General features: G+C 38.8%; 2 protein-coding genes across 3 annotated transcripts in view; one reads left to right on the forward strand and one right to left on the reverse strand.

The window, feature by feature from the left end:
* The window catches only part of whrnb (whirlin b), a 117,819-nt gene extending 92,914 nt beyond the window's left edge, over window positions 1-24,905 (forward strand). The window contains exons 10-13 of the mRNA XM_049470316.1: window positions 296-938; window positions 4,337-4,521; window positions 6,349-6,465; window positions 19,780-24,905. Coding sequence (XP_049326273.1) covers window positions 296-938; window positions 4,337-4,521; window positions 6,349-6,465; window positions 19,780-19,962 — 1,128 coding nt within the window. The 3' untranslated portion in view covers window positions 19,963-24,905. The remainder of the gene's footprint in view (window positions 1-295; window positions 939-4,336; window positions 4,522-6,348; window positions 6,466-19,779) is intronic.
* LOC111191728 (alpha-1-antitrypsin 1-2) overlaps window positions 1-27,617 on the reverse strand; it is a 313,064-nt gene that overhangs the window by 73,840 nt on the left and 211,607 nt on the right. The window contains exon 6 of one of the 2 annotated variants that reach the window (XM_049470328.1): window positions 7,425-7,440. The exons of the other annotated variant lie outside the window; for it this stretch is intronic. The gene's annotated coding sequence lies outside the window, so the exon portion shown is untranslated. Of the gene's footprint in view, window positions 1-7,424; window positions 7,441-27,617 lie in introns of those variants that run through there. 2 annotated transcript variants of the gene reach the window in all.

Here is a 27,617-nt window from a genome sequence, read left to right on the forward strand (position 1 = left end):
ATGCAACACTATCAGCAATTTTAAAAAAGAGCCAATGGATGACTTTACCTGTGATAGGAGGATTCCTAATGAGTGGGTTGTATAATTTTGCGGCCTTGTGGTGGTCCTGTGGGGTCCTGATTACTAAAGAACCAAGAGAAAGAAGGATAACAAGCTTCCAAAGTAAAGAATGGCTCTACACTCGCAAACTGATGCACTGCAAATCATCAAGGGATGCTGTAAGCCTCTGTAATTGCTTGTTCCAGAATTAGCCTGAGATAATGTATGGTTGCCCTCTGCTCTTCTTCTCTTTCAGGACGAGGTGCAGTCTTCATCAGAGTCGCCCCCTAATTTCAGACCCCCGCCGCCTCCCCCCGGTCCCGCAGCCGTCAGACACGGCAGCCCCAAAGGCCAGATCAAACGACCCTCGTCCAAACTCTCCCACACCAACCTGCTCTTCTCCACCCCCTGCAGGATGCACCAGGACACCAACCACCCCCAGAACCACGTGCACCCCCACACCCACTCGCCCACTTCAGTCCACACCTCGCCATGCACCATCCACCACACCACCTCACCCTGCTCCATCCGTGCCTCTCCGCCCCCCTGCTCCCTCCATCACTCCTCCCCCTGCTCTGTTCACCGCAATATTGCCCCCCCAGTCGGACCCCCGGCCAAAGACCTGGTCCAGTTTCTCATGAGCCGGCAGGCGGCTGTGCTGTCCCCGCACCCGGAGTCCCCCAGCCAGTCTCGGACAGGCACCCCCACCCCCAGCCTGTCTCCTCGCTCGTCTCCGTCCCTCTCGCCCTCGCTGCTGATGCCAGCTCCGCCCCCCTGCAGCCCGGAGAAGATGGAGACCTCCGGCATGGCTCCATCTCCAAGCCCCAGTTCATCTCAGATCCACAGACTCAACCCAGAGCCAGAGGGAGGGGAGGATTGTCCACAAACACAACCTCGAGGTGAGGTTAGCCTCAGATAGACTCTAGACTCTAAACTTTAAAGGGTACTCCCTTTTTGTACTTCTCACCTGATTGCCTCCAAACAAGCTTGAGGCCATCTGAATCAAACAAATTGATCTTGGTCTAATCAGACCATAGGACAGGGTTTCAGTGTCTTCAGCAAACTGTTTGCAAGCTTTCTTGTGTACAGACTTCAGAAGAGGCTATCTTCTTGGGTGACAGCCATGCAGACCAATTTAATGTAGTGTGCAGCTCAGTTTCAGCATGTTGGCGGCAATCTTCTTATAGCCTTGGCCATCTTTATATAGTGCAACAGTGCGTCTTTTAAGATTCTCAGTCCTCAGAGTTCTTTGCCATGAGGTGCCATGATGGAACTTTCAGTGACCAGTATAAGAGAGTGTGAGAGCTGTACTACAAAATTGAACACACCCGCTCTACACTCTATGCACACCTGAGACCTAGTAACACTAGCAAGTCACATGACATTTTGGAGGGAAAATGACAAGCAGTGCTCAATTTGGACATTTAGGGGTGTGGTCTCTTAGGGGTGTACTCTGTACTCACTTTTGTTGCCGGTGGTTTAGTCATTAATGGCTGTATATTGAGTTATTTTGAGGGAAGAATAAATTTACACTGTTATATAAGCTGCACACAGACTACTTTTCATTGTGTCAAAGTGACATTTTGTCATTGTTGTCCTATTAAAATATATATTTAAATATATGCAGAAATGTGAGGGGTGTACTCACTTTTGTGATACACTGTAAATGCATTTATCTTAAAGGACACGCTTTACACATGCATTTCTAGGCAAGCTGAGTGTAACAACTAAGACTTGGAGGATATTTGGAGGCAAGATAAAAATGCAAGAGTCTCAGACTTTGAGAAAAAACAGGTCAACTTCAATCCTTTAAGTGAAGTACCTTCATGTGTGTGTGTTTGTGTGTGTGTGTGTGTGTGGTTTATTTATTTATGTTTGTGCATTTATAGATTGGTTGCTATATTCACATACGTGTGTGGGAGTATACGGTAGGATTGCTCTTTCGTGTCTTTGAAGCCGAAGGGGATTTAATCTATTTTATAAGCTTTCACTACACCTACAACTCCCGTATTATCTCAGCACCTTGATCTCTGCACTTGAAAAGCATGTATTGAACACCGTGAATGCTAATGTTAGAATACAGTACCAGTCAATAGTTTGGACACACCTTATATTCAGTGTTTTTCGTTATTTTATCATGTTCTGCTTTGTAGATAGTAATACTAAAGTCATTCAATCTGTGAAGAGAAACATATAGAATTATTAGTAAATAAAAAAGTAGCCCCATAGTATCACCTGTTGCTTAGATATAGACAGTTTTGCACATCTTGTCAGCATTTTCTCAGTTAGTTTTATGAGGTAGAGTCACCTGGAATTCAGACTTTCAGTTAACAGCTGTGCTGAACTTTTCAAGAGTTGATTATTTAAATTTCTTGTCGATGAGCATCAGTTGTAAAGTTGTGAAGAGGTAGAGTTACAGGTATACAGTGAATGGCTCTATTTGATTAATGTTCTGATCCTAAAATTATGGCAAGGACTACTCAACTGTAAAAAAAAAAAAAAAAACTTTAACAGAAAAGATATGAGATGCTGCTTAGCTAATTGCAAATGAACGACTACTTGTTAAAAGACTATTGAAGTGGAATTATAACGCTGATAGCCCGACCCGTCCAATACCAGACTGTTATTAAGATGAAACCATAGATCATTTAATTTGTGTGTCGTAGTGCCGTAGATCAAAACAAATCTGGGATATATCTGAAAATATTTTTAATTTTAAAATAACCTTCAATCCAAAAAATAATAAAATTTGGAATTTTTAAAGAGAACCTATCGAAATCTCAAACAGTTTTTGTGTGGCTATGGATATGCATACAGTAGTAAGGAACCTGGGAGTGATTTTAGATTCTGACCTGGGTTTTAAAGAACACATTGACAATGTTACAAGATCTGCCTTTTTTCACCTACGCAACATTTCTCGTGTTAGACCTTTCATTAGCCTTTCTGATGCTCAGAAACTCACGCACGCTTTTGTGTTTTCACGAATCGATTACTGCAATTCTCTACTTACCGGTTTACCAAAAAAGAAGATTGATAAGTTGCAACTTGTCCAAAATGCGGCAGCCAGAATTTTAACGAAAACACGGAAGAGAGAACACATTACACCAGTTCTGGCATCATTACATTGGCTTCCAGTATCTTTTAGAATTGATTTTAAAGTACTGTTATTAGTTTTTAAAGCCTTAAATGGATTGGCACCATCGTATATTACAGATTGTCTGTCTCTTTATGTTCCCAGTCGTTCCTTAAGATCTAGCACCTCCAATCTTCTTAAATTACCAAAAGTTAATAAGAAGAGGAGTGGGGAAGCAGCTTTTTGTTTTTATGCTCCAAATAAATGGAACAATTTACCACTTGAGATTAGACAAGCATCATCAGTAAATAGTTTCAAAAAGCAGCTTAAGACATATTTCTTTAAACTTTGTTTTAATAAATAATTCATTTTGTTTTATGTTTTTAATTGTGTTATTTCACAGTCACAATCTTTTGTAATTTTTATTATATTATTATTATTGTCCTTTTACAGTTTTATAAGTTTTATTTTATATTATATTGTTTTCTACTACATCTTATTTGAATGTTACTTTTTATCTTTAATTTTACAGTTTTTTGATTGCCTTTTTCTATGTACAGCACTTTGAGCTGCATTTTAATGTATGAAAGGTGCTATATAAATAAAGCTTATTATTATTATTATTATTAAAAATAAAATATGGAAAACACGTTGCAAAATTGCAATGGACAATTGCATAATTTCAGGCCATTGTGTTTTTAAAAAAGCTCTTGCTGATATAAAAAAAGAAAAGACAGGTAAAGATACAGGTAATATACCTGTTTTATCTTAAATGCTTTGAATTTTGTATATGAACTGGTTATGTAAATGTAATATGTTCGTTTCACTTTCATTTTTATTGTATATAACTAAAATATGTTGTGGAGAAACATGACTGAAAATTATGTACGTATTTTTGTCTGTAAAATGCTTTGAAAAACTTTAGATGATTAAGAGATGAAGAACTTTGAAAGTATCTTCAAGTGCAGTCTCAAAAAGACCATCAAAAATGTAATGATGGAACTGGCACTCATTAGGACTGGCCCAGAAAAGGAAGACCAAGCGTTTCCTCTGTTGCACGTGATAAGTTCATCAGAGTGACCAGCCTCAGAAACTGCTAAAAGTTAACAGCTCCCCAGATAAGAGCTCCTAAATGCTTCTTCACAGAGTATTTTGGTTTGTTTAACACTTTTAAATTACTACATAATTCCTTATGTGTTCATAAGTGTGTGTTTGTGTTTACAGGTGCCACTCTCTCGCAGCTGTCGGACAGTGGACAGACTCTGAGTGAGGACAGTGGGGTGGACATTGCGGAGGCGGGGGGGTTGAGTAAGGATAGCAGCCCCAGGCCTGGGCAACCTTCACCTCAGCAGGCTTCAGGAAACCTGAGAGGAACAGACGGATCTGGACAGGCCTCCAGCCTCCAGCAGGTGAGGGTGAGGTACAGTACTTCAGACAGGCAAAGACATACTGAGAGTATTTTACCCCGAGCTATTATATAATATTAATGATTCCACTGCTGGGTATAATATTGCATGGTTATTGTTGGTGTAATGCTTGTTCTTGGGTGTACAATCAAAATGAACCTGAAATATTACATTATAATTATATTTACAGTATCAGTCCAAAGTTTGGAAACCTTAAACTTTATTCTTTATTTTTTTTATTATTATTTTTAAATGTGCTACCTTGTAGCTTACTACAGAAGTCACCCAAACTATGAAGATAACCATATGGAATTATTTGAATAGCCAATCAGATCTGTGCAGATGCGGGAGGGCGGAGCCACACAGGCGAAGCAGGCAGTGAGAAGCAGCAGTCAGAGAATAAAGCGAGAAAGGCTAATTGTGCGCAGATGGTGCGCACCAGAAAAAAAAAAATGCTACATTTATAAAACATACTAACAGTAATAATATTAAATAAATTAAAACTGCTGTTTTTAAACAAAGCTGGTGTACTGACCAAGTTCAGCAAACATTTCTCCTTATATTGTACGATCTGTCATTCATAATTATCATGAAAGGCATGCCTAAATCTATTATAAATAAAATCAAATAGAATAAATGTAGCATTTTGAAACAGATTTGACATGCAGACTCACATTAATAGACTCTATAAGTTAAATTTGTAAGAAACGGGAGCAGACGGGAGGCGGACGTAAAAGCGGGTAAGACAGACTTTAATATGTAACAAATAAATAAACAAACAAATAAGGAAACAACGAGAGAATAAATAAACATAAACAAACAGGGAAACAAATGAAGAGCTAAGCTAAACAGATAACAAACTAAACAAAGCTAGGAATATATACAAAGGGAAAAATACGTAAATATGTACAAGAAATAAACAAGGAGTACAAAGAAACAAAGAACTAAGGAACGTAGGAATAAACTGGTAAACGTGAAATAAACAAAGGCAAACGTGGCAGGACGGACAAAATAGGAAGGTGCAAAGACCGACCGCAAACATAAACTAAGGGAACCTATTTATACACAAAGGAAACAATCACTAACCAAGAACACCTGGGGAAGGGGCGGAGCTATAAATGAGACAAGTGGTGGAAAACTACTGAGACAGGAGACACAGAGGAGCACAGGTCACGTGGGGAAAACACACAGAGACATGAGACAGGGCTAAGACGCGACAAAATTATTCAGGGTATTTCCATTTATTTTATGATAAGTTAATAATCTAATTATTGTGACAGGCCTATTTAAAATAATAAATATTGTTAAAATATACTGAAACATATGTATAATTTGTTTTTCTTTCAGTTGTTGATGACATAAACCACTGACAGAGCTATTAGGCTTCTTCAGTATAGGATAAAGCACTGAATCATAACACAAGTTAAAAATAACGACGGTCCGGAACGTACTGAATTCTAAATAAATACCCCTGGTATAGAACCTTCAATAAAACCTTATTTTTCTCAAGCAATCTATGCAATTGTTCTCTAATAATAAAGACTGTTTCAGACAGTCTGACAGCGGGGGGGGGGTCTCTCCCAGACTCTCGCTCCCGCTTATAACCCCCATCATTCATGCTATTCTGCTCTAATTAAAGCATTGCAGTGCAGTAACACCACAGTCTGACCAGGATCATCTCAGGCCTCAGAATCACACTGATGATCAAAGGCAGGGTGGGAGGAGGACGAGGGTTTGATGGGTATTTAATCCTCCTGATTCATGTCAGATATTCTCTCTGTCTTTTTTCTTTCTTTTCTCTCTCTTTCTCTCTCTGTCTCTGTTCTACAGACAGGGCTACCTGAGCCTACTCTGGTACGAGTGTCCAAGAGTGCCAATACATTAGGCATAGCAGTGGAGGGAGGTGCGAACACGAGACAGCCTCTGCCTCGCATCGTCACTATACAGGTGAGCATCATTAACAATACAGTATATACACAGCAAATACAATAGCAACAGATCCCCTGAAAAAAAGGGTCTATTAACTGTGATGCTGAGTGTCATGTGTTTGTAAATTTAGCATTTTATGGTGTAATAAAGTCTCTTCATAGGATTATTTATGTCATAATAATGTATCTTCCTTGCTTGCCAGCGAAAACACTGTTTTAAAGAATGTATGGCACCACTTTAAAATAAGACTACCTTTATAAAGGGTTTATAAATGGTTTACAATTAGTTTATTAATGGTTACTCATTAGGTTGTAAATGGCTTAAAAATCATTAATAATCAGTTATAACACATACGTGAAAAGGGCAACAATGACCTGTTGTTTGCCAAATACTGAGCCCACAGCTATCTATATTGTTGCCCTTTCTATGTATGTGTTATAACTGTTTATTAATCATTGTTAAGCCATTTACAACCTATTTAATAACCGTTAATAAACTAATTGTAAACCATTTATAAACCCTTTATAAAGGTAGTCTTATTTTAGAGTGGTACCGAATGTATTATATACAGTGTTGTCAATAAATCACACGTTTTATCTTCTTCTTAAGAAACAAAAGTAACGCTTTATAATAAAGCCGGCGTTTAAGAGGATAAGTACTGTGTACTTACAGATTAAGAATGGCAAAACACTGTACACTACATAATACAGTTTCTGAGTACTTATTGATTAAGTACTGTGTACTTAAAGAGTATGAACAGTAAAAATCAGGTGAGGTGTGGGTTTATTAACCATTAATATGAAACCTAGTGGTTTTTGTGTATTAATTAATACATTTTTCTGATTGTGTTATTAAAGATATATACATATTATTGTATTTTAGTCTTTGTATTACAAACTTTACGTTAGCTTCCTACTCCACCCTGATGGTTTTTAGCTGCTCCACCCTTGTTACTTTCTCTTAAAGTCTTTTAAATGTTTTTTTTTTTAATATCTCCTAATGTGCTGAGTAAACGTTTGATGGAGAGCTTTAGAAGAAGAAGCATGCAGCAGCTGTGTGTAACAGAGAGAGAGACAGAGAGAGAGAGAGAGAGAGAGAGAGACAGAGGAAGAAAAAGAAAGTTAGGGGAAAGAGAGTGAGGATGAGAGAGAGGGAGAGAGGGACAATGAGAGAGAGTTTGAAAGAGAGAGCAAGAGACAATGAGAGAGAGACAATGAGAGAAAGAAAGAAAGAGAGAGAAAGAAAGAGAGTGTGAGAGAGAGAGAGAAAGAGACAGACACTAAGAGTTAGTTATGAGATTTTATCCGCAACTCCACAGTAGTGACACTGTGGTTAAACTGCTAAATAAAAAATTACCAGGCTCTGTAAATTTGGTAACGTGATTAATTTGCATTTATTAATGATGCAATAAAGTTTACAGATTAATTGTTTGCATTCATAGCCCTAATCCTTTATACACTGACATCCCAGAAGTCATGTGACCGCAGTAAGTAAATTGATCCTGAAGTTTTACCTCGAGAGACATATTAGGAATACCCTCACCTGTATATTTTGTGAGGTGTTTTCTTGTGAGTGTGGTTAAGCCCTGGCTAGCATGTGCTCATAGCAAGGTGAGGTGAATTATGGGAGTTGGAGTGAGAACTGATAGTGGGTGTAGGTGGATGGGACATTCCATTTCTGAATTTTAAAGTGCGAAATGTAATATTTTTTGATTATCTTAGAACAGATATAATTAGGCACCCAATGCAATACTAGTTCCTGTCCCGTGACATTTGGCATGTCAGCACACCTCCCCGTAGTTTGATTTATTTATTATACTGATGTGGTGTAGATTTTGATGAATGGCAGTAAACTAACGGCACACTGCCTCCACAGAAGGCAGCTACCTGGGTAGGTGATTAGCATAATTACTGTAAACATTTCTGAGCAGCCAGAGCCGTTTATTACACCCGACACCTGTTTCAGTGTGACGCCCATAAGTGAGTGAAGCTGATGTTACCGTCTCCTTCATTAATGCACAGATAATCTCACCCATACAAATCGCTTATTTAACCTGAGCTAAGAAAGACAAGATAACCAGTGAAGATGCTCTCAGAAAAGTAGTGCACCGTGTGATGTAGTTATGCATGCTGTTAACATGCTACTATGATCTGTAGTGTGTATGAATATGCTGAACAGACCCGGCTGACCTAGATTTTAGATTAAGATGGAAGATTTGGATGAAGGTTCATTACTGGGGCATGCATGGCAGATGGCAGATGCTTCAGTGAAAGTCTGTGGTGTGTGACTTTTTTTTAAGAGAGAGTATTACACACTAAGGATGGGTAACTAATTGGTAACTACATACAAACCCATCTACCCACCCAGAAGGAGCATGGCAAACCAACTGTTCTCTCTCAGACTCCGGCTGCTGATGGAGAACTTGCGACCCTCTGGGCATAGTGTCAGAGTCTTCCAGCCCTGTTTTAGTGATCTTTAGGTGAGCCATCAACCGTGCACCGTGTAGCTTGATTTAGGGCATATCAATGTGTCTTTGTATGGAGCCAAATCAGGGGCAAAAATGTTATTAATTTGAAAAAGAATGTGGAAACTGAAAGTCTGAATATTAAGCTTAAAAAATATATTTAAAATAAAAATATGTGTATCAAATATTTTTTTTCAGTGTATAAGTAATTTTAAACCCTGAAAAAAAAAGCGAAACTGTGAAAAAACCTGATTTCAAAAAAATAAAAAAATGACAGTCCAGTAAACGGCACCACTTTGAAATACGTCTACCTTTATAAAGGATTTATAAGTGGTTCATAAATTAGATTATTACTTATTATTATTGATCACTGTTGCCATTTCTATTTATGTGTTATTTAACTGCTTATTAATGGGTTTTAAAGTATTTGCAGCCTAATTAATAACCATTAATACACTTATTTATAAACCATGCATAAACCCTTTATAAAGGTAGTCTTATTTCAAAGTGTTACCCAGTAAACTCAATGGATTTAATATTGAGACACACTTAATGAGGAAGAGCATCTGCTCAAAAGACCCATCAGATGGTCGGCCCCAACTGGCCCAACTACTACAACAGCAACAGATCACATTAAATTCCCTTTAAAACACTGAATTCCTCACGCCCTCTGGAGCTGCCGGGTCAGTGGAACCTCATCATAGCTCATATTACTGCTTTACCCAATTACTCATACAACCAATAGCCTTTATTTATTAGCTCTTTAGACTTTTAGCTAAGTGCTTTATTATTTAATACACCTCTATGACCTTTGTAGCTAATATAATTATGTCAGGCAGTAAAGCAGCTTTACGCTGTTTCGTTAATGGTTAGTTTTCTAGTTTTTGATTGGCAGAGAGTTGGATTTCGCTTATTTCCCCAATCTCACGCCAACCTTTTGACCCTGCTCTGGCATGGGAAAGCAGTTGATTAGCATACTGTGGATTCAGGGCCTGCTTATGCTGATAAGGTTAGTGTTTCCATGCATTGGCTTGTTTTTGTCTGTCCCCATTGTGGTTCTTAAGGAACTCGAGGAACTAGCTTTTGTGTAAAGCAGCTTTGCACTGAGATATGTCTGCTTGCTTAAAAAAACGCATGGGCTTAGTCTTCTCTGTAGAGCTGTAGGAAGCAGAAGCGAATGAACTGTATACACAGCAGCCATATTGTTCTATTGTCTCTCTGCCACAAAAAATACTTTAGTTTAGTTTAGTTTGTTTGTTCACTTTTGCATTTAATGACAGATTAACCAATAGAAATGGCTTTAAAATACTTAAAATGCTTAAAAATTGTATTGCATCAAAAGGAGTTGCACCTAAAAGGAAGTGTCATACTGTAGTGCCATTCATATGGAAGATAGAAATTAAATAATAATAATAACTAGATTGCAGTTCCTACAGAAACTGCGAGTGTGATTGCAGCGCTGGCTGGTATCTGCTATGGTGTTGCTAAGGTGTTGCTATGGTATCCGGGGTGGTTGCTAAGGTGTTGCTAGGTGGTTGCTAAGGTGTTGCTATGGTATCCGGGGTGGTTGCTAAGGTGTTGCTAGGTGGTTGCTAGGGTGTTGCTAGGCGGTTGCTAAGGTGTTGCTATGGTATCCGGGGTGGTTGCTAAGGTGTTGCTAGGTGGTTGCTAGGTGGTTGCTAGGGTGTTGCTAGGCGGTTGCTAAGGTGTTGCTATGGTATCCGGGGTGGTTGCTAAGGTGTTGCTAGGTGGTTGCTAGGGTGTTGCTAGGCGGTTGCTAAGGTGTTGCTATGGTATCCGGGGTGGTTGCTAAGGTGTTGCTAGGTGGTTGCTAGGTGGTTGCTAGGGTGTTGCTAGGCGGTTGCTAAGGTGTTGCTATGGTATCCGGGGTGGTTGCTAAGGTGTTGCTAGGTGGTTGCTAGGGTGTTGCTAGGTGGTTGCTAAGGTGTTGCTATGGTATCCGGGGTGGTTGCTAAGGTGTTGCTAGGTGGTTGCTAGGTGGTTGCTAGGGTGTTGCTAGGCGGTTGCTAAGGTGTTGCTATGGTATCCGGGGTGGTTGCTAAGGTGTTGCTAGGTGGTTGCTAGGGTGTTGCTAGGCGGTTGCTAAGGTGTTGCTATGGTATCCGGGGTGGTTGCTAAGGTGTTGCTAGGTGGTTGCTAGGTGGTTGCTAGGGTGTTGCTAGGCGGTTGCTAAGGTGTTGCTATGGTATCCGGGGTGGTTGCTAAGGTGTTGCTAGGTGGTTGCTAGGTGGTTGCTAGGGTGTTGCTAGGCGGTTGCTAAGGTGTTGCTATGGTATCCGGGGTGGTTGCTAAGGTGTTGCTAGGTGGTTGCTAGGTGGTTGCTAAGGTGTTGCTAGCCGGTTGCTAAGGTGTTGCTATGGTATCTGGGGTGGTTGCTAAGGTGTTGCTAGGTGGTTGCTAGGTGGTTGCTAAGGTGTTGCTAGGCGGTTGCTAAGGTGTTGCTATGGTATCCGGGGTGGTTGCTAAGGTGTTGCTAGGTGGTTGCTAGGTGGTTGCTAGGGTGTTGCTAGGCGGTTGCTAAGGTGTTGCTATGGTATCCGTGGTGGTTGCTAAGGTGTTGCTAGGTGGTTGCTAGGTGGTTGCTAAGGTGTTGCTAGGCGGTTGCTAAGGTGTTGCTATGGTATCTGGGGTGGTTGCTAAGGTGTTGCTAGGTGGTTGCTAAGGTGTTGCTATGGTATCCGGGATGGTTGCTAAGGTGCTGCTAGGTGGTTGCTAGGTGGTTGCTAGGGTGTTGCTAGGCGGTTGCTAAGGTGTTGCTATGGTATCCGGTGTGGTTGCTAAGGTGTTGCTAGGCGGTTGCTAAGGTGTTGCTATGGTATCCGGGGTGGTTGCTAAGGTGTTGCTAGGTGGTTGCTAGGGTGTTGCTAGGCGGTTGCTAAGGTGTTGCTATGGTATCCGGGGTGGTTGCTAAGGTGTTGCTAGGTGGTTGCTAGGTATTGGCTAAGGTGTTGCTAGGCAGTTGCTAAGGTGTTGCTATGGTATCCAGGGTGGTTGCTAAGGTGTTGCTAGGTGGTTGCTAGGTGGTTGCTAAGGTGTTGCTAGGCGGTTGCTAAGGTGTTGCTATGGTATCCGGGGTGGTTGCTAAGGTGTTGCTAGGTGGTTGCTAGGTATTGGCTAAGGTGTTGCTAGGCGGTTGCTAAGGTGTTGCTATGGTATCCAGGGTGGTTGCTAAGGTGTTGCTAGGTGGTTGCTAGGTGGTTGCTAAGGTGTTGCTAGGCGGTTGCTAAGGTGTTGCTATGGTATCCGGGGTGGTTGCTAAGGTGTTGCTAGGTGGTTGCTAGGTTGTTGCTAGGGTGTTGCTAGGCGGTTGCTAAGGTGTTGCTATGGTATCCGGGGTGGTTGCTAAGGTGTTGCTAGGTGGTTGCTAGGTGGTTGCTAGGGTGTTGCTAGGCGGTTGCTAAGGTGTTGCTATGGTATCCGGGGTGGTTGCTAAGGTGTTGCTAGGTGGTTGCTAAGGTGTTGCTAGGCGGTTGCTAAGGTGTTGCTATGGTATCCGGGGTGGTTGCTAAGGTGTTGCTAAGTGGTTGCTATGCGGTTGCTTAGGTGTTGCTAGGCGGTTGCTAAGGTGTTGCTATGGTATCCGGGGTGGTTGCTAAGGTGTTGCTAAGTGGTTGCTATGCGGTTGCTAAGGTGTTGCTAGGCGGTTGCTAAGGTGTTGCTATGGTATCCGGGGAGGTTGCTAAGGTGTTGCTAGGTGGTTGCTAAGGTGTTGCTAGGCGGTTGCTAAGGTGTTGCTATGGTATCTGTGGTGGTTGCTATGGTGTTTCTAGGTGGTTGCTAGGTGATTTATATGCATAAATTAGATTAAATGGTGTTTGCACGTTGCTACGCAACGTGCAAATACATCAATCAGCTATGCACGCTAGGTTGCTCTGGCCGTTCGGGGGTGTCCAAACTTTTGACCCGTGGCTCCATTACACACAGTACTGGGGGGCCGGGGTGTCCAAACTTTTGACCCGTGGCTCCATTACACACAGTACTGGGGGGGGCCGGGGTGTCCAAACTTTTGACCTAACGCTGATTTATCCCATAGCTGCTCCATACACTCACAGTACTGGAGTTCTAGCTACCTGTCCTTCGATCTAGCTGCCGTCCTCCGATTGGCCCCATTCATTCCAATGGGGCCACTTCGTACGACATTCGTACGAAATCCGTACGTCGTAACTTTTCGTAACGCATATTTTCGGAAAGAGCTCAATAAGTTCTACAGGTCCTCAATTGGTTTCATCTTCGTATTTCAAAAATTGCGACGTCCACGGGCGTGCAAAGTTCTGCCCATTCATTTTCAATGGGCAAAAAAACGCGTACTTACGAAGTTTTTACGAAAAGCATAAGTCCGATCGGAAAGCTGTATACAAGCCCACCATTCCCGATATGGACGCACGTTTTCTCTTTTGAACGAAGTCGATATTTCGAAAACTGCGGCACTAGTTAACCGGACAAAAAACAGGTGGAATAATAATAATAAGAAGAAGAAGAATAAGACTTAAGAAGAACAATACTGTGATTGCATTACTGCAATCACACTAATAATAAATAAAAAAATTTAGACTGATATGGGCATCACTTGGCATTATTTATTGAGCTACACATACAGAAGTAGTGTAATGCAACATCAAGGAGTCCTGTGATAATCCATGCAGCTTCAATATTCTCACACAATTCCTGCGATATACAGCTCTGGAAAAAAATAAGAGACCACTTAATAATAATGTTTTTCCTTGATTTTACCAAATTGAAACCTCTGGAATATAATCAAAAGGAAGATGGATGATCACAAGCCATCAAACCAATATTAACTCCTTGGATTTTTGCACCAGGAGTGTAAAGCATAAAGCTACTGGAATATTTACACTGTATATTCTATTTATTATTTGATTGTATTTATATGTATCTTTATATTTTATATTTTATCTTTTTTAACTTTGTGTATTGTGTAACCTGCTGCTGGATGCCAAGAATTTCCCCCCGGGGATCAATAAAGTATCTATCTATCTATCTATCTATCTATCTATCTATCTATCTATCTATCTATCTATCTATCTATCTATCTATCTATCTATCTATCTATCTAAGGGTTTCAAAAGCAGTGTGTAAGACTGGTGGAGGAGAACATAATGCCAAGCTGCATGAAAACTGTGATTGAAAAACAGGGTTAATTCTACCGAATATTGATGGATTGATTGATTATATGAATATGAACTTGTTTTCTTTGCATTATTTGAGGTCTAAAAGCTCTGCATCTTTTTCGTTATTTCAGACATTTTTCATTTTCTGCAAATAAATACTCTAAATTACAATAGTTTTATTTGGAATTTGGGAGAAATGTTGTCTGTAGTTTATAGAATAAAACAACAGTGTTTATTTTACCCAAACATATATCTATAAATAGCAAAATCAGAGAAACTGATTCAGAAACTGATGTGGGCTCTTTTTTATAGGATCATCCATGGTACCTGTTTTCATTTTATTAGAAATACTTAAAATTACCTAAAATAAACAATTTTTACATTGACTTCCATTTAAAGTTTAAGAGGTTTTTTTCTCTCTTCTGTAAAGTTGCTGTTTTGGAGATACTTGTTTTTTACATTGAATAGCGCTGATAAACTCATTGTTAGCACCCTTAATTTCGAAAGAGAAACAACGGCCTGTTTGTTCTTGATTATTCGTAGCAACGGACGAATCACATTTTTTCTGACATGCCTTTGAGCTGTGTGTGGTGGCAGTCAAAGAGATTTCCATCCCAGTGACCCACTCACTGATTACTGCGAATTTCATCAGTGCAGCGGCGACTGCGGAGGCCAATTAGAGACTCTCGAGATGCCGTTTTTCTGATTAGAGCTCTGCACACAGCTGCACTGCATCTTTATAAGACTCTTTAATGTTCCACTCGTGTCTTATGACGTATGTCCTATGCCTTATGTGTAGCTCTGGAGTGTCGGTTTATGGTAGAAATTACAAATAATTGCAATTATTGTTCACAAGCTCGAGGACATTACAGTGGATGGTCGTATTAACATTCATTTTAAGTTCACTGAATAAGCCTAAATACACACATCGTCAAGAATAATTTTTTTTCACACAGAAGGAACAAACCAACAGGAATCATGCTTGGTGGGTAGTGAAATAGGACGAGTCCTGCTTTTGACTTGGTGGGAAATGGCCAAATAATCCATGTGTGAAGATTAATGATTTGTTGTTGCAGATTAAATGTCGAGAAGGTCTTTTGTCATGGTGTTTGGTCCAATTTCGTACGATGCCAATCATCTTTACTCTTCATTATAGGCACTTTGCATTAATGACAGCCCAACATTACATTATCAAGATAAAGGTAAAGTTCTTAAAACATATCCTAAAATAGTATTATGCAGTATTCTTCAACTGCACTGGTCAGAGAAGCAGCCAAGAGGCCTATGGTCACTCTGGAGGAGCTGAAGAAATTCACAGCTCAGGTGGGACATAAGAAGTTCCACAGAAAAGATGGAAGATGGTTCTTTGGTGGTCAGATTAGACCTAAGACCTAATTTTTTGGCCTAAATGCAAAGATGTTTCACAAAAATGTAAAAATGTTTAAAGGGTATCAGCATACATATATTTTTCAAGCCACTGTATATAATTAAGAATTCAACAAGGTTAAGCCATAGTGGCTACACAGTAAGCCCTGATAAGTTTAATTCACTTAAAAACATTGAGGAAACCGGTTGCCTTAAAAAAGTTAAGTAAAGGGGAATGAAAACTTAAGTTAGCATAACTTAGAACATCAAGTTATTACAACTAAAGGAAAAGTGTGCATCGATATGCAAAGTAGTACATTTGCATTATACTTCAAGTGTATTAAAAAAGGTCTTTAAAAAACATACTTTAATCTACTAAATCTACTAAATAAAGTTCACAGAAGTTGTACGAAAAAAGCAAATAAATACTCAGCTAAATTCTTTTGATGTGTTTAAATGTAGCTTAATTTCAACTGTAATATACTTAAGTTGCCATACATTGTTCCAAAATAGTACATTTAGTATGTATTATAGTACATATATTAATTTTGGGATGGGATTTAAAAGAGATGAGAAAAGATTGTCAGCTTTGTATTGCACTATGTTGTTACATCTGTTGTCTACAAAACTTTTAATAAAAACTTTATTACACAAAAAAGTACATATCTTAAGTATATACTTTTCCATGTTAAGAATACTTTTATAATGAATATACTTAATACACTTTTCTTTCACAAGGGAAATCTTTAGATATTACAGTCTTGCTAAGCTCAATAATTCATTTCAGCTGCTCGCAACATGTTTAGAAACACAACCTTAGTCTGATAAAAGTGAAAAGACAGAGAGTTGTGTAATTCCTGCTTGTCCTTGCAGTTAGAATGATCAGCCTCTATGCCTGGAAAATCTGTAACACTGCCTTCACCTTTTTTATCACTCTCTCTTTCTCCTCTGCTAATCTAATCAATGTGTTCATTACGGGATCACAGAAAATTGCTTTTGGTTTTTCATTGAAATGATGCTGTTGAATGCTGTTGAACGGTAGTATCACCTATCTATTTCAATAGAGCCAGCACACACTCACATTCTTAACTGAAGAGGCACCATGGAATTCGACAGTGTTAAATCATCTTCTTAGATAAGCTTATCTGTCCGTTTAGCATTTATGGCCAGTGGTGCTGGTCATGGCAATGATGTTCATATTGGCAAAAAAAGAAGACCAGTATAGTACATCATTAATAACAAAAGTGCAGCCATCCACTTTTTAATGTCTTCAAGACGATTCTTGGGTGATGATTGTGATTGTCATTAATTATCATTGAAACCAAAATTTGAAAGGTACTACTGCATTACATCATCAGCATAACAATGAACAATGGAAACCAAAAAAAATGTGCTTCCTAATAATCTGGCATAATCAATAAACAGCAACACATGTAAGAAAAGAAGAAGCTTCAATCTTGACCCTTGTAAAACCAGGCCAAGACCAGTTTATCTAAAGAGTCTGTTTGGTTATTTTGGTCCGTATTGTTATACTGTGTTCACATTTGCTCAAATGAATCACATCAAGGTTAAAGGAAGGTTAAAGGAAAAAGTGAACCAGAGTCTTTTATTTAACCAGGTTAAAACGTATGAAAGCATAAAAATGCTCTAAAATTGTAAATGCATGACAATACAAAAGATTGCAAATCTTTATCTAGATAATGTTCTTAAAGAACATTTTGGGATCCCCCTACTCATATGTATAAGTATTTGCAAATACAGAGTTTTATTCACTCCAGTTTACATTCATATAAATGCCCCTCCCCCCCCTAAAGTACTATTAAGAGCTGGCAACATCAGACCCATATACTAAAGGCAAGATTTCAACAATATACCAGAAACTAGTAGAGGCATCTTCAGAATCCTCAGACCATAAAAGAAGGGCATGGGTAAAGGATCTTCAATGTAAAATTACTGAAGATGAATGGGGAAAAGCTTGTTATCAAGCACAAACACTGTCTATTAATATTAGATTAAAACTGATCTGACAGAAATGCTGTGGCCAGATTGAAATGTCAACGTACTTAAAAACGGACAGAAATAGTGCTTTATCTACTATAGTTTGTGGAATTTAGCTCTTCTTTCTCAAAAGAAGACTTGTTCTTGTTCAAATAACCTGCAAGTGATGGTACAAATCCATTGGACTGTTCTTCAAACATGTTTTACCATGATATATATCCAGGCTCACCAAATGTGGTCATATATGTAAACGTAAATTTGGCAAAAGAACAGTCTGGAAGTAACTGTATGTTTAAGATTTTTTTAAATGTTTAATTTAATTCTATCTAATTCTATTCTAATCTGCTCTACTCAAGGAACCTCCTCATTATCCAAGAAACGCAGAAATGGAATACACTGTCCTGACATGGCAACATACCTCCCATCTTGAGAGGAACAAGCATCTTGACTCCAGTCTGGATCATGTAGATCATCCTCAAATTGTGATATCTCATTTAAAGCTGAATGTTGACCAGACACAACAGGAAACACTTGGGTTTTTTTTTACCATGCGCTACTATTAGTGCATCTCAAAATAAATGTAATATCATTGAAAATTTACTTTATTTTAGTAGTTCAGTTCAAAATGTGAAACTCATATATTATATAGATGTATTAAACACGGAGTGGTCTATTTTAAGCGTTTATTTATTTTATTATTGATTATTATGGCTTACAGACAATGAAAACCTAAAAATCAGTGTCTCAGAAACTTAGAATAATATATAAGAGTAATTGGTACTTTTGGCAGTACTGTGGGCAGTGTGCCAAGTCCTGCTGAAAAATGAAATCCGCATCTCCATAAAAACTGAAAGGTTCCAGGAAGGTTAGTCTGTTAGTTTTCTCATATAACATTCCTAAATAGGTGAATACTAACATAATGGAAATGTTAAAAGTAACAATACCAAAGCAGAAAAAAAAGCAGAAAGTGACATTGTGGCTATGTTTGCAGAATGGATAAAAAAAACATTAAATAAAGACATTTTAAGAACATTCAGATTAATATTCTTAGAATTCTTAGAATGTAAATATGTTCAGAAAACTTTCTACTAATTAAAAAAATCTGTGAAATTTTAGGATGCAGTAATGTTATAGAGTTAGGTAAACTTTCATCTTAACAACTATAGTTATATAGTTAGTAATAACTATTCGAACTGATCATAGTGGCAGAACTTTAGACCGCTGGACCGCTCAGTGCCCTTCCCTTTGATGTACTGTAAATTTAACAGAAATTACGCAGAATTATCTAAATATAATTGGGAAAATGCTATATGTTAAAGAAATTGTTGAAGTTTTATTCATTGAACTATTCATTCATCATGTATCATTTGATATACAATATACCATATGATACCAGTGTATCATTACAGTTGGACAAAATATTTATCTCCATTTGTTCTGTTGTGTTTACTAATTTACACATAATGTGCTTCTGGCAGTTGTTATTACATTGTATCCAAATATCTTAACAAATGATCCAATAGAAATGCTCCAAAACGGAACTTGGAATACAATCGAGTAATGAGGAGAAAGAGTGCCATCTACCCACCCAGAGAGAGCAAAGCCAGTTGTGCTCTCTCGGGGCTCCGGCAGCTGATGGCAAGCTGCATGACCGGGATTCAAACCAGCGATCTCCTGGTCATAGTGGCAGCGCTCAGCAATGTTCAGCTAACTCAAAATAGTTGAGTTATGTTTAGAAATATCCAATTTTATGGAAAACAGACTTAATTGGCTTAATTGAGTTCAAACAACTTATGGGTTTACATTCACATTCAATGCAGAAGACCCCACATGCATTCTGTTGCTTCCATGGGATGTGGCAAAAGTCACTGGACACGATGTGCTGTAGCTCAGTATTATGGGAGTGGTGGTTGTATGTGAACTATGCTATGGGAACTTGCTTCCCTGTTGTAGATGGGGTCTCAGCACTAATGGGCTCCGTCATAGAGCTGTCAGGACTGGCCCATCTCCAACCATCTGTCTGAGAGAGACACATCAGCCGAAGCCCCGCCCTCAGCTCCTTTTCTCTCTCTCAGATCGTGTGGTTTATCTACCTTGACAGAAGGCTAGCTAATGACTTCTCAATACAAAGTGCCACATCAGGCCGAGGCAGCGTTCATTTTTCTTCCCCTGCTCCAGCTCTCCTCTCTCACACACTTTTGATAAATGGCGTGGCCTGTCTGTTCTTTGGCTTCTTGCCCATTTTTCAGAACTTACATTTTCCCTGGAGTGTTTTTTTTTCTTGCGTGCTGCCGTTTCTCATCCTTTTTTACTTTTTTCTCCCTTTTCCTCTCTCTCTCTTTCTCTCTTTTTCAGAAGGGTGGCTCGGCGCACCTCTGCAGACAGTTACGGGTGGGACAGGTGATTCTGGAGGTGAACGGCGTGTCCCTCAAAGGCATGGAGCATCGAGACGCAGCGCGCCTCATAGCCGAGGCCTTCAAGACCAAAGAGAAGGATTACATCGACTTTCTGATCACAGACTTCAATACCTCCCTGTAGAGGATGACAGAGGAGCAGCAGATGAATAGAATAGATGTCTGAGGTTGCGCACATCGTTTTGCCCTGATAAAGAACTCTGTGTCATTATATTCAATGGGAAAAATGAATGGCTTTTTCAGAAAATTGCCCCGTTCAGTGGTGTGGTAAAATGTTCTCAAGCTGATGATACATATTCAATTTTTCTATATTTCTTTGAACTATGCTGGTACAGCATTTCCATTTCACATATAAGGCACACCAGATTATAAGGCGCATTAAGCAACACTAGCAACAGTAGGAATGCGTACCTGAAGTGAACAAGGGTGTCGCCATGTTTCCCTTCTAATTTAGGCAGGTCTCGCACTGGGGGAAGCACCTAAATAAACAAAACTGTAATTATTATAAAAAAAAAACATCTTTTAAAGTCAAACGAGTGCTACAAAGATTTTTTTCCTTGAAAACGGTTTATTTTGGTGTGTAAAGAGCTTCCGTTTATGTACAGTAAGCTTGGAATTCTAGTATTTTGTCCAAGGGTGAGTGCTAGCCACGGTTAGCAAGCGCTTAGCCAGCGCCAGTTAGCTTCACTAGCCAGTAGCGGTTAGCAGAGGAAGACAAATCACTGAGTGGCTTTACTGCTCGACTGCTTTACTGTCGATTTTTGGGAAAATTAAAGGAAAACTGTTTATTTTGGTGAGTAAAGTGCTTCCGTTTATTTACAGTAAGCTTAGAATTCCAGTATTTTGTCCAAGGGTGAGTGCTAGCCGCAGTTAGCAGTGTTAGCCAGCCACAGTGAGCTAGCTGTTGTAAGCAGCACTAGCAGCACCTTGAATATGAATTCTACCGGTTAGGTTATAAAGAGCAGTAAAGCTAGTCTGCTGAAGTACAGCATTATGAGGGAGTTTCATTGAAGTGAACAGTGCAGTGTCATTACCATTAGCTGCTAACCACAACGCTAGACAGCCCCAGTAAGCAGCGCGAGCTAGCCGTGGTTAGCAGCGCTAGACAGCTGTGGTTAGCTCTAGTAAATTCCCTCTGATAGCAGTAGATTGAGGAACCCTGAGTGTTCCAGTAAGCCAGGGTGCTATCAGCTAGCGGTTCATCCCATGTAGCTTCTTTTAATATGGTAAATACACAGACTACCAATTATGTTTTAAGGAGCAGTAAAGCTCCTCCGCTGTAGTACAGTGTTATGAGGGAGTTTCAGTGAAGTAAAAAGTGGAGTGGCGTTCCTATTAGCTGCTAACCACAGCACTAGCCTGCCCCAGTAAGCAGCACTAGACAGTTGCGGTTATCACTAGTAAATGCCCCCTGATAGCGGTAGACATGAGCGGCTTTAACAGCTGGCGGTTAATCCCATTTAGTTTGTTTTAACACGGTAAGTGTGCAGACTACAGTCCGATATGCTCACCTCTGAACAGTGAAAGAACTAGCGCTGCAGTTAGCGGCTAATGCTAATGCTGCTGCACTGTTCACTTCACTGAAACTGCCTCATAATGCTTTACTTCAGTGGAGTGGCTTTACTGCTCCTCACAACCTAACCAGTAGAATTCATATTCAAGTGCATTATCGATTGTTGGGAAATTGAAAGTATTAAAATAATTTTTGTAGTCTAAAAAATACAGTACATTGTTTGTCAATAGAATGGAATATCTGATTGATTCTCATTGCTTCTAAGCACTTTGTAGTTCTATAAAAATTACAGACTGTGGGCAAGTTTTTCATAGGGCAGTAGCTTGAAAATTCCATTCATTTTTCCCATAGAAGCAAAGAAGGAAAGGATGGTGAGCTATAAAATATAAAATTCGTCCTCAGAGGCCTTCAAGCTGGAGAGACGCTGCACTTTATTGAATCTGAACGGAGCAGACTGGAAGGACGTATGCAGTACAGCGTTCCCCGACTGGAATCAAAACTGATTTGAATCAAAACTGTCATTTAACTTCCCTGATCAACCCAACCTCCACCTGTCGGAACAGCCGATTAGACAGACTTTTTATTAGGGTCAGAATAATGACCGCAAATCTCCTTTCCCATTTTTTCCTTGCGATGTTTGACTACTACTAGCACTCCACTCATTCCATGATGATTTCCCCTGTGGAAGGCTGCCAGTGTTTACGATGCAGTGTAATGTGTAATGTGATGGGAACAGTAGATGTTTTTAATGCTGGTTAATAAAAAATCTGTCTCACAGCACAGCTCACAGAGTGGCAAACTGAGGACTCAAGCCTCCTCTGTGCCTCCTGCTCAAGGACGCCCCAGTGCAGGCCGGAGACAGATTGTGGGAGTAAATGGGTAGTGCTTAAAATCCACTTTGTTTGAGTATGACTTTCATTGGTGGCTGGTGGCGGCTCGCCCTACATTTCACTCTCTTGCGCCCTTCTTCTAAAGATAGTGGAGAGTTTATAGCACTTTGGACCATAGCGACTGTTGTAAACGGTCGAAACCAAATGACCTAGGGTACAGAAATCGTAGGCTAGCAGTGCAGGTAGTTTAGTATCATGTTTGTAGACTCACTGGCCAAAAAATAATGGACCAAGATGTTAAGAGTTGTGGGGAAAATGGTATAACTGAGGTACAAAAGAGGCTCTAGTGCCCTGTTGGGATGCCTCTACATTTACCGACAGATGTTGCAGCTGGGCCTGTAGATCTTGTTCTACACTCATAGGTTGTTACACTGGCATCCCAACTGATCCCACAAATGCTTGATTGGTGGTGAATCTGGCAACATCTATGGGTAAATGTGCAGCAATATGCCTTTAAGGACTTATATACCTCCATTCCCAACCGTATCTTCTCTTTTTGAATCCAGGCTAGAGGTATACAGGTGATAGTTGCCGTCTTGCAGCACATTTGAACACAGAAGTTGCAGTTGGACCAGTAGATCCTGCTCTACACTCATAGGTTGTTACACTGGCATCCCAACTGATCCCACAAAGGTTGGATTTATGGTGAATCTGGCAACGTCTATGGGTAAATGTGCAGCAAGATGCCTTTAAGGACTTGTATACCTCCATGCCCAACCTTATCTTCTCTTCTTGAATCCAGGCTAGATATATACAGGTTTCATATGGCATCTTGCAGCACATTTACCCACAGATGTTTCAGCCGGCCCTATCGATCCTGCTCTACATTGGTAGGTTGCTGATGTTGGCATGTCAGCTGGTCCCACAAATGCTTAATTGGTGGTGAATCTGGCAACATCTCTGGGTAAATGTGAATCAAGACGCCATAGACAACTTGTATACTTCCATGCCCAACCATATTTTCCCATCTTGAATCCAGTCTAGAGGTATACAGGTTCCAGATGGCATTTTTCATCTGATTTACTCACAGATGTTGCAGTTGGAACTGTAGATCCTGCTCTACACTCATAGGTTGTTACACTGGCATTCCAACTGGTCCCACAAATGCTTGATTGGTGGGTAATCTGGCAACATCTCTGGGTAAATGTGAATCAAGACACCATAGACAACTTGTATACTTGCATGCCCAACCGTATCTTCTCATCTTGAATCCAGGCTAGAGGTACACATGTTATAGTTGCCGTCTTGTGGAACATTTAAGATCCTGCTCTACACTCATAGGCTGTTGAAGCTGACATGTCAGCTGGTCCCACAAATACTTGATTGGTGGTGAAAATCCTGCATATACTGCAGAGCTGTTAGTGTCCCTCATATCACTACTAGGGGTGACTGACTGTGGTATACGATCACACCAGCAGTTTGAGCTTCCATACTCAAACCTGAATCGAATCCCAAAAAGAATCTGGATTTAATGCTGAAGTCGAAATAGCTGATTGGCCCAAAGATGGCCAAGGTTGCGGCCGATTGGTCGATACAACCTTATAGGTTCTTCTCTCAGTCCAATGACGTGCCCCCTCTTAAGAGTGCATCGTAAAGAGAGCATGTCTAGCAGTCAACAATCTCTCACCAGGAGGTACACTACCCAAAAGTAGCCTCTGATAGACTTAATGGTGGTCTAACTAATTAAAACACACCTGTTATCAGTTTTTCTCAGTTCAGGGTGGGGTTTTTTTTGGTCAGGGAGTGTAAAATCATCATAAATCTTGGCAATAAATCTCATAAATCTCATTATACGAGAGTTTTAAGTCTTTTCAACACTTCTGTCAGTTTCAGACAATCCAAGATCAAATTTAATTTTAAGATGGGTTGACTCACTAGATGTTATTTCTTGCAGCGTAGATGAAGCCATGAGCTGCTTATCCTCCAGTTTAAATGAGATTATAACTGGAGAGAGGAATTATAATCAGCTGTGGCCGAGCAGGACGGCCTGTAGTTGAAGAAGACTTGGCTTTTTCACTTCATTTCACTTCCACTTCCTCTCGTTTTCTTATCGTACGCTTTCTAGTTTTTATCTCTTTAGCCTCAAAGGCCTCCCATATCAAAACGGCGATGCTCAAAGCAATGACGGGTCTATTTTTAGAGCCACCTGTGATGAGATAGATAATGGGATGATAACGTGATCGAGATGCTGAGATGTTTCTATCAGTATTTTTTGGAACAGATCATTATGATGTACAGTTCAATCATACTGTATATGGTTTTTATTTTGATTTGTATAAATGCATGTCATGCCCCCATATGAAATAATAACCCTATAGAACATGCAGAGCATTTATTGTACATATGAAAATATATATAAATATATATATGTATATAAATATATAAAGGTGTATATATCAACTTTATTTATCTAATCTTGTGAGGTTTTGTTTTTTAAATTACACAGTCGCACTGTTTGATGCCATGATTTGATGGCATTATCAAATACCCAATGACTCCTATAAATATATATTCTGTATATGTATGTAATTAACCAAATCCTTAATTATTAGGACAGCAGAGCTGTTTCTTCTTCCACAGAGTGTCCACCAGAGTGACCACATCCATTTCTGCAATATGTAAACCCAGAATCAAACCAACTCATTAAAACAACATGGTTTTCAATGTGTTTTTTTCATTCTCTGTCACAGCTCTGGAAAAAAATTAGAGATCCTTAAAAATGATTAGTTTCTTTAATTTTACCAAATTGAAAACCTCTGGAATATAATCAAGAGGAAGATGGATGATCACAAGCCATCAAACCAAGCTGAACTGCTTGAATTTTTGCACCAGGAGTAAAGGCATGAAGTTATCCAAAAGCAGTGTGTAAGACTGGTGGAGGACTCAAAAATGATATTGTCTAGATCTGTGAATACAATCCTATGCAATAATATAGGTGCCTTGTTAAAATGACACAGTTTCCTTTTTTTAACGAGAAAATTAATAAGCAAATCTACTTTAAAAAAAAAACTACAAAAAATATGGGGTAGAGTAATTATATTATCGTCATATTGTACAATATATGAACAATATATTTTGCCAATCTTGACATTACCTTATACAATGAATTTATTCTGGTCATGTTTTATTGATTTGGGATATTTAATAATTAATTTAAAGATATATAACAATTCCAATTTCTTAATATTATTATTAAATCCAAACAAGATGTATTGCACCTAAAATGGAGTTTAATGTCTTATTATAATGCATCATGATGTTATGTTATGTTATATCAGTGACATAAAATGGTCTTAAAATGACAATAACATAATTTATAACAGTTGTATCTGGGACAACATATCAAACAAAAAAAAATACATGTAATAAATAACACCAAGATAAATATACATTTTCTTGCAAAATATAGAATCATATTTTTCTTTAAAGATTTAATATATATATATAGCTTTTTTTAATGTAATACTATTTTTTGCACTTTGTAGAAAATGAAACGCTAATATTAGCACAGTTTTGTTTATTTAAATCAGAGAAATCGAGGAATAATCATGACCTATATACTAAACATAATGCTGTTGAGGTTTAAATGGATTAATGGCGCCCTCTTCTGCCTAAATGATGAAAACACTAAATATCTCATCCAAACCGCTTGATTAAAAGGCCCAGTCCATATAACCTGACAAACCTGAAACATTAAAACACATTATAACATTTATTATTTATGCAGTCGCTGTCAGAATTAGTCAGAATTCATTCTAATGCTTCAGAATACAGATTTTAAACAGAGTAGACAGATGATTTATTTCATATCTTTATATATTTACACATATTTGAAAAATATTACCCAGAAGCAGAACTTCAGACTCTACTATACAGAGGCAGCTTTAATAATACACATTAGTACAACACTGCAGAACAACATCTGTTGTTTGCCTGAGAGCAATTTAAAACACAAACACTTATAAGTGCTAAATAGGAATGTCTAGCCTGATTAAATGTGATGTAGGATGGATGTTTTGATGTTTCCATGTTTTAAAAAAAAGGTTCTTAAATGCTGTGTGTTTAAGAGTATTTTGTCTACACACACTAAAATGCATGTAAAATAAAGAAACTAGGATTTTTATGGAGTTAACTTTGTGTAAAAATGTGCAATCAAAATTTTTGGAATCAAAAGGGAAAAAAGTGTAATGTAGCAAATTCAAAACAGGAACAAATATATCAAAAACATATTTTTAAATATAATTGAGTATGTTATTTGATTATTATTATTTGCGTATGGATTTTGCCATTCTTTGCGGAGATATTTTGTGTTTTTTTAGTCCATATAACCTGATCTGAAACATTAAAACACATTATGACATATATTTTTATTTATTTTTATTTATTATTTATGTAGTCAGAATTAATTCTAATGCTTCAGAGCCCATATTTTAAACAGAGTAGACAGATGATTTATTTCATTTCTTTATATATATTTAAACATATTTGGAAAAAATAATACCTAGAAGCAGAACTACAGACTCTACTATACAGAGGCAGCTTTAATAATACACAACATCAGTACAACACTGCAGGACAATGTGTGTTATATTACTGTTTCCACAGAATTCACTTTAAATCTGCATCATTTTCATAACGTCCACATCTTCAGTCTAACTACAGAACACAAACTCAACGAAATGAAACCAAAAGAAAATTAATAAATAAAATAAATAAATAAATAAATAAATAAATAAATAAATAAAAGCACACTACAGCTCTACACAGAGTGCCCACAACAACCCGGAGCTAGAGAACTAGTCTGAACTGACGCAGATAAGAGAGAAACTCTCAGACAGCAGGAAAAACGCAGGATCAGAAAGATGAGTTTAGATTTAAAGCAGATAAAGAAGTTAAAGGAGAACTCCAGCTTTTTTTTTCTGGAGCAGAGAGAACGTGATCTCGTCTCGATTCGACCCAGCTATCAAATATACTTCTTCTTTTTAATTGAGCTAAACTGCTGGAAAAAAAAATTAGCCACATAATACACAGCTATGAACAAAAATGCTGTCTTTGCTGCTCCATGCTGTTTACACACACTGAACACACAGTATGTGCTGCGTTCACTGCTCACGTCAGCGCTGCACGTTTCCATTAAAAACACTGTGTTTAAAAGTGCAGCTGCAAAGATTCACACTGCACCGATATACACACTAAGTAAGTGTCTGTAGTAACTTAGTGGCAGATAATAAACCCAGCTGGAGAAATCCTTTAACCCCTGACTGACTGTTACTGTACATACAGCAGAAGAACAATGCAGCACAATGACGGATCCAGAGCTCAAACAGGATCACAGGAGATACAAATATGGGTAACACTTTTATTTTAAGCAACACA

This window comes from Astyanax mexicanus, chromosome 22 (assembly GCF_023375975.1).
Source record: "Astyanax mexicanus isolate ESR-SI-001 chromosome 22, AstMex3_surface, whole genome shotgun sequence".
Lineage (NCBI taxonomy): Eukaryota > Metazoa > Chordata > Actinopteri > Characiformes > Acestrorhamphidae > Astyanax > Astyanax mexicanus.